The sequence below is a fragment of the Vitis riparia genome, chromosome 7, assembly GCF_004353265.1.
Source record: "Vitis riparia cultivar Riparia Gloire de Montpellier isolate 1030 chromosome 7, EGFV_Vit.rip_1.0, whole genome shotgun sequence".
NCBI classification, from domain to species: domain Eukaryota; kingdom Viridiplantae; phylum Streptophyta; class Magnoliopsida; order Vitales; family Vitaceae; genus Vitis; species Vitis riparia.
The window spans coordinates 22,178,526-22,196,840 of NC_048437.1; the positions used below are offsets into that span (position 1 = coordinate 22,178,526).

The 18,315-nt window shown below is 33.6% G+C and overlaps 1 protein-coding gene across 1 annotated transcript; it reads right to left on the reverse strand.

Moving 5' to 3' along the window:
- Positions 1 to 6,340: 6,340 nt before the first annotated feature.
- On the reverse strand, positions 6,341 to 17,610 carry LOC117918999. Its single transcript, XM_034836007.1, has 8 exons — positions 17,431 to 17,610; positions 10,643 to 10,759; positions 10,290 to 10,418; positions 9,916 to 10,038; positions 8,551 to 8,643; positions 8,110 to 8,212; positions 7,976 to 8,033; positions 6,341 to 7,895 (listed from the first exon to the last, which is right to left on the reverse strand). Exons 1-8 carry the CDS (start codon positions 17,501 to 17,503, stop codon positions 6,672 to 6,674), a joined length of 1,920 nt encoding a protein of 639 aa, XP_034691898.1. The 5' UTR covers positions 17,504 to 17,610; the 3' UTR covers positions 6,341 to 6,671.
- Positions 17,611 to 18,315: the final 705 nt, after the last annotated feature.

An 18,315-nucleotide genomic window follows, 5' to 3' on the forward strand; every position in this document is an offset into this window, starting at 1 on the left:
AAAGCGAAGTATGAAAACCAGGTGATCACAGATAACATTGTTAATATTTTACACAGTCTTGCGTTATCATCCCTGTAATCTTCCATATTTTCATGTCACACCCCCATATTTTCGTCTTTTTCTCGCTAGCCTCCCCTAAAGGCCTATTATCATTCGTGCCCCTGCCCTAAGACCTAAGATTTTATTTCATTCTTTTTTACCAAATTAAGAAAATTATGATCCAAAGTTAATAAAAAATAAATAAATAATTTATTGTCGGTCTTCAAAAACCTAACATTTATTTTTTTTGACCCAAAGATAATAAATATAAAAATTAGTAATAACCATTAATATTCATTCCTAAATTACATCGACATCCCGAAACGCGTCGTCTAACGGTAATAAATCAGGAAAAGTTTGATGGTATAAACAGGACATCTTTTCCAATTTAATTACCATAATGGCACTCTTTGTTCTCCATTGATTTAGATTCTTTTCTATTTTTAATTTTTTTTTAAAGAAACTAGAAAATTAAAACAAATTTGAAAAGTGTGTTTTTGTTTTCATTTTTTAAAATACTAGCTCAAAAATGGAAATAAAAAAACGAAAAACGTCTATGAGATATTTCCAAAATTTCTTAATAAAAATAAAAATGATTTTTTAGAAAATAAAAAATAAAAAATAATTAAATCAATATAAAAGAGAATGTAAATTATTATACATTTAAAAAATATTAAATAGGAATAAAGATGATGGCATATATATTTGAAATTAAATGTTATTTTGAAAGTTTTGTTTAATTATTAGACTATACATTATTATCTTATATCAAAAAATAATTTCTTTTAAATAATTAATTATAAATATATTAAAATTTTTATTATATAAATTAAAAATAAAAATATAATAGTAAAGCATGTTGTGTCTATAATAAAAATAACAATTACTATTATAATATCATCCATCTCATGGCATGTCTATTGAGATATAATAATATGGCTATTAAGTTTAAAAATGAGTCATTTAAATGATTCCAAGAATCAGTATCAAAGTCATCATCATACACATGACTCACGAAAATCTCGTGTTAGAAGAGAGTCATCATTATGGGTTCAAACCACGAGAACATCATGGTCATGAAAATGTTATTATATAAAATTTTAATTACATTATTTTTACTATTTTTCAATTATATAATAATATCTCTATTAAGCTTAAAAATGAGTTGTCCTAATGATTTCAAAAATTAGTATCAGAATCATAATCATGAACATGAACTACGAGAACCCCATGTTAAAAGAGAGAGTCATCATCATGGGTTCAGGTCACGAGAGCATAATGGTCATAAGAATGTTATTATATAAAATTCTAATTACATTATTTTTACAATTTTTGGTATCAGTAAAAACTTAAAACCAAACAAGAAAACCATGTTCTCTTTTTCTAATTTTAATTTTTTCTTTTTTTCTTTTTTGTCAAATATTTTTAATAATTAATTTCAAAGATGTGAGCGAGCCCCATCAATAAATTACTTGTGTATCAAAATGAATGATTTAAGCTAGCGATGTTGTCACAAGTGAATAGAACAAAAAATCTTTTGACGGGCCATCAACCAAATCTCTTCTCATTGTCAATGGGGTCATTTTGAGAGGGAGTGAAAGTGACTTGGGAAGGTATTTTTCATGGAATCATGAGTATTTAATTCAGCAATTAGAGGGGTGTAACTACATAATGATGTAATTGTTGAAGGGTTGAGATTTGGGTAGTAGAAAAAGACAAGAATTGAATAAACTTATGGAAAGGGCATGAAAAAGGTCACTTTCCCATGGTGGATCCTTTAAAAGGAAATGCAAAAACTATAGTGGGTGGCATGCTAAATTACATTTCCATAAAGTATTAAAGTTATATTGGCTTCTTTTGTATGAATTGACATGCAAGGTGTTGGGACCTCTAGTGTGGTATGTAGGAAATAGAGGAGTAGAAGGGTATAGTAGTTTTAGAAATAGGTTATCTATATATAAATAAATAAATAAAGTTAATAATGGATTTAAAAAAATAACCCATTTCATGCAATTAATCTTACATAATTTGATCTTAGATGTTGTTTTTTTATAAAAATAAAAATAAAAATAAAATATCAATAGTAACTTATTTTCAACACCAGGATTATTTGTTTTTAAATTTTTTTGTTGACTAGTTATTTATTTTTAAAATTTTTTACTGAATAAAAAAATCAAAATATTTGACTTTTTCTTAATGCTAAAAATAAATTATTGAAATCCACTAGCATAACTCATTGAAACCAACCAGCAAAACACAATCTGAAGATCCAACTTCACCCTCAATCAACATAATTGAAGTGAGCTTTAAAAAAAAAAAAAAAAAAAAAAAAAAACAAACAAAAACAAAAAAGAAACATTTTAATACTTAATAAAAAGAAAATATTAAAAAATATATATAAACAACTTAAAACTTAAAACTATTAAATAATATTTTATTTAAGTTATATTTAAAATTGAGTAAAAAAACAATCAAACAAACACCACCTTATTCAAATTTATGCATAATATTAAAATAAAATAAATAGAAACAATCGAAGAGTCAAAGTTAGGGGCATTAACTTTTATAAGATATGACAATATGACAAAAAAATAATAATAATGAAATTTAGCATATTCAAGTTAAGTATAATAATGTCAATCTGTTTAGTGCAAGCAAAGAATTGTTTTTCACATGGGGATTTTATATGTAACATTGAATTAGTTTAGGATTAGGGAGTGATGAACCCCACTACGATAGAACAAATAAGGATTCAAAGAGCTAAAGGCTTTAGGTGATCTAAATGAGTAGATCTTAATTGTTTAACTCATCAAACTTGTTTATTTAATCGCATCAAAATGATTCATTTATGTTCTAGATTATTTATGATATGTTCTAATTGTTTACTTAATCATATTAATAGTTTTAATATATTAGAAAAGTATTAAAAAGCTTTTTGTACTAATTCATAAAAAATTGAACTTAACCCATTTGTTAAATGAGTTTAACAAATCATATGTTCGTTAGGTCATGATCATGCAACTATTCAACGAATCATATCTCGATTCAGTAAATTTTCATTATTTCTCACCTCAACATAACATAAACCTAACATCCAGAGGAACCATTGTCACCATTAATGAACATAACAAAGACAACAAATTATTATTTTAATTACAAAAAGTGTTAAATAAAAAAAAAATAAATACAATGAAGATAATGTAAAACCTTATGCATTTAAAAAAATATTATTTCTAATATAATGCATAAAAAAGAAAAAAAAAAAAAAAAAAGAAAAGAATCAAAGAAGTATGTAAAAAGTGCTCCTTAGTTGAGCCTAAAACTGTTTTTCAGATTCAACCAAATTTAAGTAAAAGAAAAGTAGAAAGAAATGTTTAATGTTAGGTATAACTAAACATGGAAACTTAAACAATTTCAGAAAAGAATTTATATATATATATATATATATATATATATATATATATATATATATATATATATATATATATATATATATATATATATATACTGTATCTGCCATCTAACCTCTCTTCCATCTAAGTCTTAGATTAGGTGCAGGATTTGGAATTCATGGAAATTCACAAATTAAGAATTAAAAATTGGGCTTAATTAGTCTAGATGGTGTGATAAACATCAATAATTGATTGGAAGGAGAGAAAAAAAAAAGGGGAATTATTGATTCGGTGGAATTTGTTTTTCATTTTAGTTACTCCCTAATGGCAGTGGTTATTATTATTTTGTCTTTTCATTAATATTTTTAAACAAAACAACAAGGGTTGGTTGTAACAGTGGATAAACGTACACTGAGATTAGAAGGACAAAGGAAAAATAGTTGATTTAGGTGAAAACCCATTTTACATTATGGATGATTGAATCAGCAAGTCAAATGTAGAATAAATCAAAGTGGGCCGTATGATTGAGATAGAGGGAGAACCATGACCTGGAGGATGTACCGAGACTGCGAGATCAGTACTCTACAGTGTGTACACCCGTTAGCACCGAATCACTGATCCCCGCGACAGCAGCGTGGCATCAACCGTCACGTGCAGGCGATTTAATGAGGGAGGGGGCGCTATGGTAAAAGCACAAGATCCTCCGGTGGGGCGCGTGGTCTTCGAGAGCGGAGTGTCACGGAGGCTGCCCTGGTCGTATGACGTGGCGGGGGCACCGGGGGAGTGGGTGGGTGTGTGGGGGGTCTCGAGGGAGGATGTTGCGGAGACCAGTGGGGTCACGACACGTGTCAAAACTAACCCACTTGCGGAGGCGGTTCACGTTGTCCGTGGACGGTAAAGCTCGTGATTAAATAGTAGAATAGTTTGTTTTTGTTTGGAGTGAATAGTTGGGAGAATGTGGCCCATGGTTTTTGCCTTACCAACGACAAGATTGGCACTTGATTTAGTTTTTAAAATCAGCCCTGACTTCAATTTTACGCTAATTATTCCACTTCCTTTGTTTATAATGTTTCCACACATTTTTTTTTTCATACAAGTACAAATATTATAAAAAAATTAAAATAATTTAATACATAAGTGAAAATACCTAAGATTCTCTTATATTTAGATATTATTTTATATTTAATAAAATATTAAAATATCAATATTATCTTTTAAAAATTATAATTTACTTATATTTTTATGATGTTTTTTTTTTTAATTTTTTGCTTAAAGTAATTTGATTTCAGACTTTAGATCGTTTAAATAAAAAAAATCAAAATATTTAGTTTTTTCTAAATAAAAAAAATAATATGTTGATTTTTCTTTACCTTTTAATACCTAATAGAAATAAAGTATTATAAAAACAAATAGTCTAATACTTAACATTATTAAGTATTAAAGTTCTATTTAAAATTAAGTAAAAAAACAAACGTGACAAAACTTGCACCCTATATACAAGCGTACGCTATCTTTATGGAGAACAAAAAATAGGGGTAGTTGCAGAGGGACTTAAAAGCAAGCACTTGTTAAACATGCTTAACATGATTCAAGAATTGCACAAAAATGATGGTTGTTTAGGTTGTGACCATAGCTTTAACGAGATGCGATTGTAAAGGTACCCAGAAGCAAAACAACAAATGAGAAAAGCATACTAGAGAAGAGTCATTAAAGACATAGTGCTTCATAAAGGGCCCAAGGCCCCCCAGCACCTAAAAAGAGGCCAGGCACAATCCCAAACATTGTGCAAAATTGAAGGACATCCCCAAACTCGGCTCTGGCACATGCCAAAGGCCATCTCTCCAAGGTACCACACCATTAAAGATGTGCACCAAACCCAGCAACAAATCTCAGAATAGTATCAATTCTAGTAGAAATGAAATAAAGAAATGCTACTCAGAGATTTTTAATCACAAAAATAAGGGTTTCTAGTGGTATCCACAGAGCTTCTCAGCCAGTTTTTTGGTGACGTATTTATTTTGTGTAAATGCAATCTCAACACTGCAGCATGATGATGAATGTTTTGCCTTCAATGCATAACGCAATATTTAAAAGCACTGTCCCAATACTAAGTAAATAAAATACCAGTTGAGTTCTCTTTTACACCATCCCATAAAAAAACTTACAGGCAGTATTAAATGCAAAGTGAGCAGCTTGAATGCAAAGTAAATTATCCTCGAGGTACTAAAGGTTTGGCAACCCAGAAAATGAAGGGAGTAGTTAATCTGAGATCAATGGAACTTACCAGAAGAAGATAGCAGCTTCTGTGGAGTTTCCTGGAGGTGTTTGCCCCATCTAGGGTTATTTTCCTGGGAAAACAAGACTTGAATAGAGGAAACTTAAATTAGGAAAACATGGTAGAGAATTTGGGATCGATAAATCTCCCAAGATAAGATTTCCTGCCAATATATTCAACACTTACACAATCTTTTAAAAAAGATCTAACATAAAAGTCTTTTCAAGATTCGTGACCTACCAATCACATCCACTATCTTCATATTGTTTATCTAACAAAAAATTTTAAGACTCATAACCTACCAATCACATCAACTTATGACCAGATGTTTAGTAAGGTAGTTAACAGAAGAAGATATACATTTGAAAATGACTTCCACAAAATGAAGCACAACCTAAAATAAGGCCTTCCAAAATCTGAAATATTTAGGTGCAATCAGAACTGAAGTTCTCAGTTAAGTGTCCAGGAAATGATGGCACCTGCACCACAAAATATACATTTCAAAGCAGACTGTATGCTATAATCTATCAGCTAAAGCTGGAAATAACCGGTAATTAAGTTACGCTATAACCAAGATTATTTGATCTAATATCTTAATAGTGATTGATATGCAAGAAGATTTCAAAATCAGAAATGCAGTAACTTTAAGCTAGCATCATCCATTCTGGTAATATTGTCTTCTTTAATAGTGAATGTTATAATGATGTACAATGGAAGTTGAACATTTATGCTTCAACCAACAGCATATGATGTGAGTTGATAAGAGTATTCGAGTAAAGCAATTGTCATAAGTATCCAAGTATTATATCTACCTAAAAGCTTAAAACATTAACATTTTTTCATTGATGTATGTAACTACCCATGATGAACCATTTGCAATGAAGATCGAAAAGCAACACCACCTTCCAGCAATTGGCACCCTTAGTTGAATCATGAAGGTCCCACCAACAATGCATGTGTTTCCATCAAGTGTGTTTGCCTTCACAATCATCAATATCCGTTTCTGCTTCAGACACAACCCAGCTTGAATTGTCAAGCAGCAAAGGACATGCCCTTTCTTTGTTGAGAGACATCAGCAAATTAATGGAGGACCAGTCACCGATGTTCAGTATATCTCCAGAAAAACAACCAAGGGTTTCTTTGTGATTTGAGTTGTCCAGCCAACTCGTAAATTCATCTTCTACAAAGTGTGAACATATGCCTTCCTTTTGTGGAAATTGAAGAGCCTGATAAGCAGATGAGTGATGTTCTCCAGGGTAATCAGTTAACAAGAAGTGCTTCTGTCTTAAATCAAAATCAAATCCAGAAGAAAGGAGAAGAGCTTCCAAACCAGGATGCTGCTTCTCATTGAAAAACATGCTCATGGACCAATGATGGTCTTGAGGAGAACAGACAATGCTGCCATCTTTGCACGTGTAGTCATAAGTGCAATATTCAGTAAGATTAGGACAGTATGATAAGGTTAAAGGAAAATGATGCAGCTTCGCAACCAGACATTTTCTCTCTTCAAGGCTATGTTGTCCATGGTCATAGTTGTGATAGCTATCTGAATATGAGTGTGTTAATGAAGTATAGGATAGTAACGATGATGGAAACAACCCACTTGCATCAAACCTATTATCTCCACTCTGCCAATAATCATCAGCCAATGAAATTGGTAATGTGGAATTCATGTCGAGGTCCATATTGGGAGAGGCAATACTTAAGATTTTGTCACCTTTCATGTTGTCAAAATCCCAATCCAGCAAGAGAGAGTGTGTTTCACTTCCAAGCATCAGTTCTTTCTGGCCATGGAATTCATCCAGTTCCTTGAGATGGCTTGATACAGCCAGTCCATATTTTTCAAATGAAAAATCAGAAGTTGAATCATTCTCAGTCCACAAACATGCAGAGCTTTCACCATCTAAGTCACAATCAGGCTTCTGCTTTTGGTATTGAAGATGGAATTTGCGAGGTGGGCAGGTTGGAGGGGGGGAACCTAAATCCCATTTCCACAGAAGTTTTTCTTTTGAGTTGTCAATCTGACAAAATGAAGAACCATCATTCAAGTATGGTCCATTTTTAAGTCTCCTAAAATTCTGTATTGGACTATATTGAAGTTTGTTGGAGTGAATATATGACTCAGAAAAAGTCAGTAACTTCGATTTCATATCAATCTCCACTGGCTGCATCTTTTGACCCTTAGAACTCTGCTAAAGAAATTAGTTTTCAGATCGATAATCAAGGACCAAAAGAGGATTAAGATCCAATGAAAATTGAAAGAGCATACCTTGTTTTCACTAGTCTTAGGGGATAGCCGACTGAGTAGCACAGAAATGAAATCATACCTGAGAAATTTTCTACTGAATCTATAATGAGAAGCTTCAGGAAATTAAACAATTTATGTAAGGTCAAATGCCTAACCCCTTCGAATAGAGTGCATCAATTTCAGGAAATGAGGTATCTACCCACTGACGTAATTTCTGTCTCTTTCTAGAGAAAGCTTCTTCATCTATGCACTGGGTTCCTGAGGATTTGAAAATAATTTACTTTGGTTTCACAAAGAATTCTTTAAAATTTTTAAGTGGAGACACCTACATGGTTAGATTGATGCTCAAAAATGCTTCTGCCAGCAACATCAATTTTGGGATTTGGAAATGATACATAATTTCAGAAGATTTACATATCCACACTAATATACAAAAATTAGTTCTATTTTTGGCAGCCAAGAAGACGGGGAAAAGAAGAACATCTTCAATCTCATAAAAACCCTTTGTAAACTTCCATATATCTTTTTTCACCTCCATCTTCTTGGCCACAAAATGGAGCATCTTTGAGAATAATTAGGGCTTAGTATAAATATACCCCTAGTTTTGGATGCATTACTACATTCCCCTGTGTTTTTGAGTATGCTGCATGTATCACCCAACAGTGTGCTAGCTCCCTTCAAATCTACATCTACAAATTCGTCAAATCCCATTACTTGCAGAAGTAGAATCAAGAGTATAAATTTGATTCTATAGGTAATCCGCATTTGAGGAAGTGAGAAATTTCATAATCTAGTCTCATGTCATACTCTAGACAGAATTGGGAAAAATTTTGAAAATTATGGAACCTTAATTTTCAATCTACCAACTGATCTAACATGCTCAACAGGTTAGGCACCTCATCTGGAGATGGGTACAGAGCCATATCTGTGCATTTCTGACTTTACAAGTTAGTCTGTGTAGTTGTGCTTGTTTGTTTGTGTTTACTTATCTTTGCTTGAGTTTGCATATGCATATGTACAGACTTCAGGGACTAAAATGGTAAAGAAACTGATGACTTTAAAATAGATTCCAACACATAAGGGCATAATTCACTCATTCTTCTACATATATGTTCTGGAGTAAATAAAGAAGGATACTTCTGTAAGTGCCCAAACAAGAAATATGTGCTGGACGTTAGTTGACATGTATATCTCACCATGTCTGACATGCTGATAGCTAAGTGGGGAATAGATTCACTTATTCATAGTTATTGGGGGATGACCAAGAGGGGACCACAAATTTTATATGAAAACAGATGTACAAGAGAAACAAAGAAGATGGTTGCCTCACACAAGTGTCATATCGTATGTGCAACAGAAAAATCAATTGTCATGGCAAACTTAACTGAAAAAACCTAAACAGAAGATGACATCAACACTTTGTACCTCTTGTTAAGCATCAGAAGAGATTTGTTCGACTTAGCAACACCAGCCAACATGTGATTAAACAACGTCTCAGGATGGTAAAATTGAACTTACATCTGCCATGTTGTTGCCAATTTTACAATCATACAATGCATCTAGACATGTGTAATGAGCACCCTTCATTTGGTTATTTGTACACGATTAAAAATTTTCATGATAAAAATAAGATAGAAAAAGACTCAGAATATATTAGAGGGAAGAAAATTTATTTAATTATAGGGAAGATGCATGTAACATGGCATAAAAAATAGCTACTATTGTTTCTTTTACATATCCCCTTCCTTTTTCTTTAATAATAGGCATCTCTTTTGTGCGTGTGTGTGTGAGAAAGAGCCATCTAATCAAAAGAGCAGTGTTCAAAATATTCTTACATGACCCAGTACAGTGCACACCTGAGTTCTTTGAAGCACCCCCAAATGGTGAGAGGAATGAATTGAGCCATTTAATGACAAGTGTAGTGTTCAGAATATTCTTAAATGCCCTAATACAGTGCATACCTGAATTCTTTGATGCACCTCCATGTGGTGAGAGGAATGAATTGAAGTTAACAGGCGTAAATTCTTTAATGTGCAATGAGGACTTGAGGTCCTTACTGCTGTCTTTTACCATGTTCTTTGTCTCTGCATGTTATAAAAGTAAAATGTTAGTCTTAATGATTCCAAATTGGATCATGTGACATGTACTAAATAAAAACTTCAGCAACTGTCAGAAATTTTGGTAACACCCACATAACAATTAAGAACCAGTACCACCCAATACCTACCTACATAAAAATTAATAAACAGTACTGCTCAATACCGACATAACAATCAAGAAGCATTATGGTGTAACACCTACACAACAACGAAGAAGCATTACTGCTTGACCCTACCTCTACTACAGTTAATTGATTTGAATTTCTTCAATTGATCATCCTCTTCAGGCAGTGGACAGAAACTTTTGCTTGCATCTTTCTTCAATTTGTTAAAGTAAGCATACTCAGAAGTTTTTGGATCATCACCTGCATTTTACCTTTGCATCAGAAGAACAACATTTTGCCTAATGGTACTACATACTGATGACCTTGCATCATTCAGGATTATAATATAACACAATATTAAAATAATTTAAAGACAAATGAAAAAGTGCAAATATTAGAAAGAATAAGCCAGAGAAGCATAAGCCAAAGGTACTTTACCCTGCTCCAGAAAACTAAAGCTAAGTGCAAGAATAAATAGCACTTACATCTTGTACCCTGGGTTCCTCCAATAGGTATAGAAGATGCATCTTCATCTGCTCTGCAACTTGGAGGATGAGCATTTTCCCGATCCATAAACTTCCCTCTTTTCACCCTGCTAATATCTTTGAGACAGAAGGCAACATAATAATTAAAATAAAATAAAAAGACAAGTCCAGATGTCCATGTGGAAGAAATGGAGCCAAGCATGAAGCTCAACACAAGGTTCATTATTAACTATTGAGTAGTATCAAATCCAAGAACTTCATCATTTATGGCATGTTCATTCTTCTAATCACACACACACATATATATGTATGTATATATGTAAAAGATGGGGTTTGGGGCTAAGTGGGTAAGTTGGATGAGGTGGAGTATTTCTTCAACTCATTTCTTGATTTTGTTTAATGGTTCCCCAATAGGATTTTTCCAAAGTTCTAGAGGCCTAAGATAGGGAAATCCTCTTTCTCCTTTCCTCTTCGTTTTGGCAATGGAGGCGCTTTCTTGTATATTGAAGAGAGCTTTACAAGGAGGCTTGCTAGAGGGTTTCCTAGCTAGTGAAAGAGGAGGCGATAGCCTGGTAGTGTCTCATCTTTTATTTGCTGACAATACCCCTAGTTTTTATGGTGTAAGCAAGGAGCATGTGGAGGTCTTGAGTTGGGCATTCATGTGGTTTGAAGCAGTATTCATAAAAATCAACTTAGACAAAAGCGAGTTGATTCCAGTGGGGTGGTTCCTAATTTTGAGGATTTGGCTAGGTTGCAAAGTGGGCTCTCTCCTATCTTGTTAGCCTTCCTTTAAGAGTCACTTTCAAATCCCCTCGTGTTTGGGGTGCAATGGAGAAGAGATTTTAGAAACGGCTCGCTTTGTAGAAGAGACAGTACTTGTCATAAGGAGGGAGATTGACTTTGGTAAAGAGCATTCTCTCTAACCTCCCAATCTACTATATGTCCTTGTTTGCCATCCCTTACAAGGTAAGCTTAAGGTTGGAAAAGATTCAAAGAGATTTCCTTTAGGGGGAGGAGAGTCCCAAATTAGGCCGCATTTGGTGAATTAGTCTATTGTTTGCATGGAGAAAAAGGATGGGCGCTTAGGTATCATAAATCTTTCTATGTTGATTCAGGCTCTTCTTGAAAAATGGTGTTGGAGATTTGTTGACATTATGGAAACAAGTGATTGTAGGGAAATATGGAGAGGAAGAGGGAGAATGGTGTTCTCATGCCTCAAGGGAAGGTTATGGAGTGGGATTTGGAAGGCGATTAGGAATGGGTTAATGGAGTTTAGCAAAAGGGAGGCTTTTAAGGTAGGGAATACCTCTCTAAGGGTGGGAGGCTTACATTGATCAAAAGTACCCTGTCAAGTCTTCCGATCTACTTCATGTCCCTTCTCGTTATTCTTAGAAAAGTGTGTGCTAGACTCAAAAAGATTCAAAGGGATTTTTTATAGGGAGGCGGTGCCCTTGAAAAAAGACCCCATTTGGTGAATTGGAATTTAGTTTGTGCGGATAAGAAGGAGGGTGGCCTAGGAATCCGCAGTTTTGTGGTCCTAAACAAAGCCTTGCTCGGAAAGTGAAGTTGGAGATTTGCAACAAAAGGGGAGTCTCTTTGGAAACAAATTATCATCAGGAAGTATGGAGTAGAGGATGGGGGGTGGTGTTTGAGAGAAGAGAAGGTTATGGTGTGGGGGTGTGAAAAGCTATTAGAAATAAATGGAAGCAATTAAGATATAGATTCCACTTCATGGTAGGGAATGGGAGAAGGGTTAAGTTTTGCAAAGATTTATGGTGTGAGGAACTAACCTCGAAAGAAGTTTTCCTTAGCTTATTTCATTTGGTAGTTAACAAAGATGATTGGGTATCAGAAGCTTGGGAGGAGGGTGAGGATTTGGGTAGTTGGAGTCCATGCTTTTCAAGACATCTTAATGATTGGGAGTTAGGGGAGGAGGAGGCTTTGTTTCGCAAACTACAACTCTTGGTTGTGAGAAAAGAAGTGGAGGACGTTATGAGCTAGAGAGATAATAAGAACAGAAAATTCTCTGTTAACCTTGAAAGAAGCTTTCCCTAACTTATTTCGTTTGGTAGTTAACAAAGATGGTTGGTGTCAGAAGCTTGGGAGGAGGGTGGGGATTTGGGTAGTTGGAGTCCCTTCTTTTCAAGACATCTTAACAATTGGGAGTTAGGGGAGGCGGAGGCTTTGTTTCGTAAACTACAACCCTTGGTTGTGAGAAGAGAAGTGGATGACGTTATGAGTTGGAGAGATAATAACAGCGACAAATTCTCAGTTAACCTTGAAAGAAGCTTTCCCTAACTTCTTTTGTTTGACAGTTAACAAAGATAGTTGGGTGTTAGAAGCTTGGGAAGAGGGTGGGGATTTGGGTAGCTGGAGCCCCCGCTCTTCAAGACATCTTAACGATTAGGAGTTAGGGATGGTGGAGGCTTTGTTTCACAAACTACAACCCTTGGTTGTGAGAAGAGAAGTGGAAGACATTATGAGCTGGAGAGATAATAAGAACAACAAATTCTGAGTTAAGTCCCTTTACTGCTTCTACACGAGGGCTTGTAGAAAACCATTCCTATGGAGTATCATTTGGAAGTCCTAGGCTCTTGTGAGGGTGAGTTTTTTTTGCTTGGGAGGCGTCTTGGAGCAGAATTCTAACCATAGACCAGCTGAAAAAAGGGGTTGGAATATCCCGAATAGGTGCTACTTGTGCAAAGAAGAGGAGGAAACTACCAACCACCTACTCCTGTTTTGTGGCAAGGCTAGAATGTTGTGAATTTTGATTTTTTTCCCTTTTTAGTGTGCAATGGGTTTTGCATTCTTCAGTTAGAAGGAATTTGCTAGGATGACACAACTCTTTTGTGGGTAAAAAAAGGGAGAAGGCATGGAGGGCTGCTCCCTTGTGTTTAATGTGGACCTTATGGAAGGAAAGGAATGGAAGAGCTTTCAACGATGTCGAGTGGTTTGACCAAGCAATTAAATCTCTTTTCTTGTATACTTTTGTGAATTAGGCTAGAGTGTACATAGAGGATCACACTTTGTCCTTGAGTAATTTCATAGATTGGTTGTTTGTCAAGTAAGGGGATGACTTTTTTTGTCTCCTCACTACTTAAGTTTTTTTTAGGCGCTGTTTGTATACTTCGTGTGTACCTTTTTCTTCGTCTTTTGGCACTTCTAATGCAAGCCTTTTATTTACTTATAAAAAAAAAAGGTGGGGAATGGTGGAAGAGTGTGGTTCTGGAAGGATAGGTGGTGTGGAAAGGATTCCTTGGAAGAGGCTTTTCCAAGCTTGTACTCTTTTGCCTCCTCTAAAGATGCTTGGTAGCTCAGTTGTGGGAACAGACAAGGGAAGTGGGTCACTGGAACCCTGTATTCACAAGACTTAACAAGGATTGGGAAATGAGAGAGCTGAAAGCTTTTTTCAGAGGGTTACACGAACAGGTGCTTAGAAGGGACGATGAGGATGTCATGTCTTGGCAGGTTTCAAAGAAAGACCTCTTTACTGTTAAGTCCTTTTACTCCCTAGTTCCTTGCAACGCTAGAGAGTTCCCTTCAAGCATAGTTTGGAACCCTGGGGTACTAAAGAGGGTTAGCTTTCTTTGCTTAGGAAGCTATTTAGGGGAGAATCCTAACTTTGGATCAACTCAAAAGGAGGGGTTGGTTTTTACCAAACAGGTGTTTTTTGTGTAAATCAGAAGAGGAATCAACAAATCATTTGTTTCTTCACTGTCCCAAGGCAGCCATGATTTGGCAGCTTATTTTTTTATCTTTTTGGTGTTCAGTGGGCTATGCCCTACTCTATTAAGGAAACCATACTTAGTTGGCACAGCTCCTTTGTTGGGAAGAAAAGAAAAAAGGTGTGGAATGCAGCTAAAGATTCATTCGTCTTGATTACGGCAATAGAGGCCACAAGTCATTTGCACGAATTATTTCCTACAGACCCTGCCTATCAGGGGAGAAAAACAAACAAAGAAACAAATAACTCTTCCAGACTTGTGATATTTCATACCAAGAAAACTTCCAAAGTGGATCTGTATCCACATCAGGGACAGTGTTGGATATAACAGTCCCAGACACAACTCAAACATTTCCCAGATGTGCCCAGAACTTCATCATAATTTTTTCCCATGACTAGATACATGCCTTGGAGGCATCAAGACACAAGTATATAGCTATAATATAGAAAAAGAACAAGAATTTCAAGGAAAAACTATGAAACAAGTAACAGAAAATTACCAATACATCTCAAAAAAAAGTTATGTTTTGGAGCTTCTTCCGGGGTATATATTGTGGTATAAAAATTTACATAAATTAAACTTATGTACATATTATTTGTAATGCAATTACAGAAGAAACACATCTTTGTAGATCATTGTCTTCGCCATATCAGCATCCCACTTCAAGATTTCTCATGTCATAAGTGTATCAAAGTATTGTGGTTGTGTGTTGTGTTTGGTCCATACTTCATTGTAAGAGACATGCCCAATTTGGATTGACTTTTGAGAATTTTTTAAGCCAAATATGAATGTTTTTGGGCCCCATTTGGGTTGACTTATGAGAAGCCAAAAGCTTTTTTTAAAAGTTCAATAAGAGCTTTGATGTCTATTTGACTAATTTTGTTCAAAGAGTTTATGACTTATAAAAGAGCTCAATATGGACGTCATACAAATATTACTTCTTGAAGAAACTTTATTTTAGCTCATGCAAGTAGTTCTTTCATTTTTAATAAAACTTTTACAATACAAATATTGAGCTTTAAAATTTATGATTTTGGTTTAAGCTTCAACTTCCAACTAAGGCAAAAAACAGGATGATATCCCAAACGAGCTCTTAGTAATGTTTGGGAAGTTATGATCATAGTGTTATGAATTTTAAAACAGTTTAAAATAAAAGAAAGGATAAGGTAGCTTCTTTTAGAAGACGTTTTTTGATTTATGCAAGAAGCTCTATAGACTTTAATGAAACTTTTATACTACCACTTTTGCCCCTTTATTTTTAAAGGAAAAATTAAAATTCCAAATATATCCTCTTTTAATTCATTTATGCTTGGATAAATATTCTGACATGAGACAGTATCGATTCTATTTTTTTTCTATCTATACTTTTTGAAAAAACTTATTTCATATTAATTGTTATTTATCTATGCTGGTTTAAAAACTAATATAGTTTGTAATATTTAATCTATTTTCTATGATTATTTATTATAGTTAAATTATAAAATATGAATATGGGAATTTTGGGTGTGATGAATTTATTGTTGGATAAATATTTCTTAGGTATAAAATGAAATTTAAATATTTTATATGTATTCAAACCGGTGAAGAAAATGTTCTTCAGAGGATAAAATGGTCATTACAAAGCAATAGGAGATTTAAGGAATGTTTTTGCCAACCAGACAAATAAAAAAAAAATTAGCACTAAAAAAATCTTTTAAAATATAATCCCAAACATCAACTAATAAGCCAAATAAAAATCAAGGCTTATGTTTGTGCTTCTATTTCTAATAAAAGCACAAGTAAGAAGCTATCCCAAATGAAGCCACAAGTCAGCTGATCAAAGATGCATGAATGCTTCAGTTTCTACCAATGAATGATGGGATTATTGAAGATAAAGTCCTCACAAGTGCCATACCAAAACCCATGGAGCAAGCATCCAGATTCCAGACAAGCATTCAATACCACAAAATCACTCATTCACCAGGCAAGTTAATTTTGAAAAAAAAAAAAAAAAAAAAAAATCAATTATCTAAACTACCCACATTTGCCAAGGACCATTTGACTTGAACCTCACTAAGGTGGCGTTTGTTTTTTTGAGTTAATTCTAAATAAAACTTAAGACTAAATAGTGTTTAATAGTGTTAAATATTAAGTTATTGGTTTGTTTTAATATTTTATTTCTATGAAGCAATAAGAAAGTAAAAAAAAACCAATAGGTTCACTTTAGTTATGGTAGTTCACTTTTAGTATTCAAAAAAAGTAAAATATTTTAGTTTTTCCTATTCAGTCAAAAAATTTAAGAAATAAGTCATAAGTCAACAAAAAATGAAAACAAATTATTTGAAATCTGAAAGCAAATTGCTTTCAGCAAAAAGTTAAAAAAAAAAACAAACAACAACTAAGAGTTGGTCACGCGCAAAATGCACAGGTGAGCTACCGAACGTCTAGAAAGTTTAGGAGAAATGTTAATAGTAAGAAATGCTCAGGATGTTGAACTTGTCCATTTTTCCAATTGTCCTATCCCTAATGATAGTTTCATGATTATTGAATGAATGGGGAATGGGGAATTACATCGGTGTATTGTTGAGAAAGGTAGTTTGGAGTGGTTATCCAAATTTTTAAAAATAATTCAAATCTCCCTCGGCTTCGTCCAATTTCACAGATTTTATTTTTTTTTCCAATAGTTACTGGCTAGGAATAATAACCGCCAATTTTCCCTTCTAATAGAAAATTTTCAGGCTTTTTTTTGGCGGAATTACCTATCCAAATGTACATAAATTCAGATCCAACTTCAACTATATTTATTTAACTGCAATTTTGTAGAACAATATCCTCAAATTGAAACTGCAAACCAGATCAAATGCGAACCAAAACAAGACATGCTACACTACTCGCTAATATCAAACGATTAAGCATCGAAAGATATGTAAAACTAAGAAATTTCAGAAAATCTGCCGTGAATTGGTTCGATAAATCACCAAATAATATAATTCGAAGCAATTCGATCTCCGAAAATAATTGAGAACTAAAAAAAAAAAACTCTAATAAATTAATAGAAGGTTAATTGTCAAATTAGGAAGAAACCTTGAGGTCCATGAAGACCGGTGGGGATGTGCAATGGTGCAGTAGAACTGGTTTGGAAAATTCTTCTCTTCATTGTGGCTGGTGAAGTCCGAAACCCTAGCTCCGAGAGAGACTGAAGAGCGAGAACGGCACGTGACAGGGGTCTGATTAACGGCGCATGCGGGAAATTGCAACAATTCCGATTTTCAAAAACAAAAAATACACACGCTCAATAATATGATTTTAGAGCCCTTTTTTTTCCTTTATTTTTCAGAAATATCTATTTAAAATATTTATAGAAAAACATTAAATATGTTATAAAACGAGAATAAACATATTGTAAGTCTGGAAAAAGAATATAAAGAAATATATATATATAATATCGTTATAAATGTACAAGGGAGAAGAGGAAATCATAGAAAGAAGGAGAGAACTTCTCACTCGGAGGTGCGACCAATATAAGGTATGAAGAACTTTTTATATATTTGATATAAATGATTTCCATTTACTCATCTTTTATAAATGAATTTTAATTTTACCTTTAGTTAATGTGGTGGTCATTCACCACTCCATTTACAATGCTCTTTGTTGTCCACCACATTAAAAAAATGTCTTATTAAAACCCTGTTAATGAAAAAATCCAATGATAAAAATTTTAAAAAGAAAAAGATATACATTATGTTTTTGGTTTGTTAGGACTATCTTATTAAAAACCTTATCAATCAAATTCAATGAGACAAAACCTGAATAAAGGAAAAAAGAGTATAATACACTAATATTATTTCATAAACATACTCTCCCTTATGTTGATATTCTTGAGTTGGTGCATGAGTTGGTACATTATCATCTTACGTGTTAATCTTTTAAATGTTGAGGTTGATAATGACTTTGTGAATAAATTTGCTG

Excerpts from the sequence above, each read along its gene's own strand:
- LOC117918999 (XM_034836007.1), bottom strand. The coding sequence starts at position 17,503 with ATGAAGAGAAGAATTTTCCAAACCAGTTCTACTGCACCATTGCACATC. Across the intron at positions 10,760-17,430 it reads CGGTCTTCATGGACCTCAAG|ATATTAGCAGGGTGAAAAGA; the intron begins GTTTCTTCCTAA and ends TCTGTCTCAAAG. Across the intron at positions 8,644-9,915 it reads AGGTGCATCAAAGAATTCAG|ATGTAGATTTGAAGGGAGCT; the intron begins GTATGCACTGTA and ends ACGAATTTGTAG.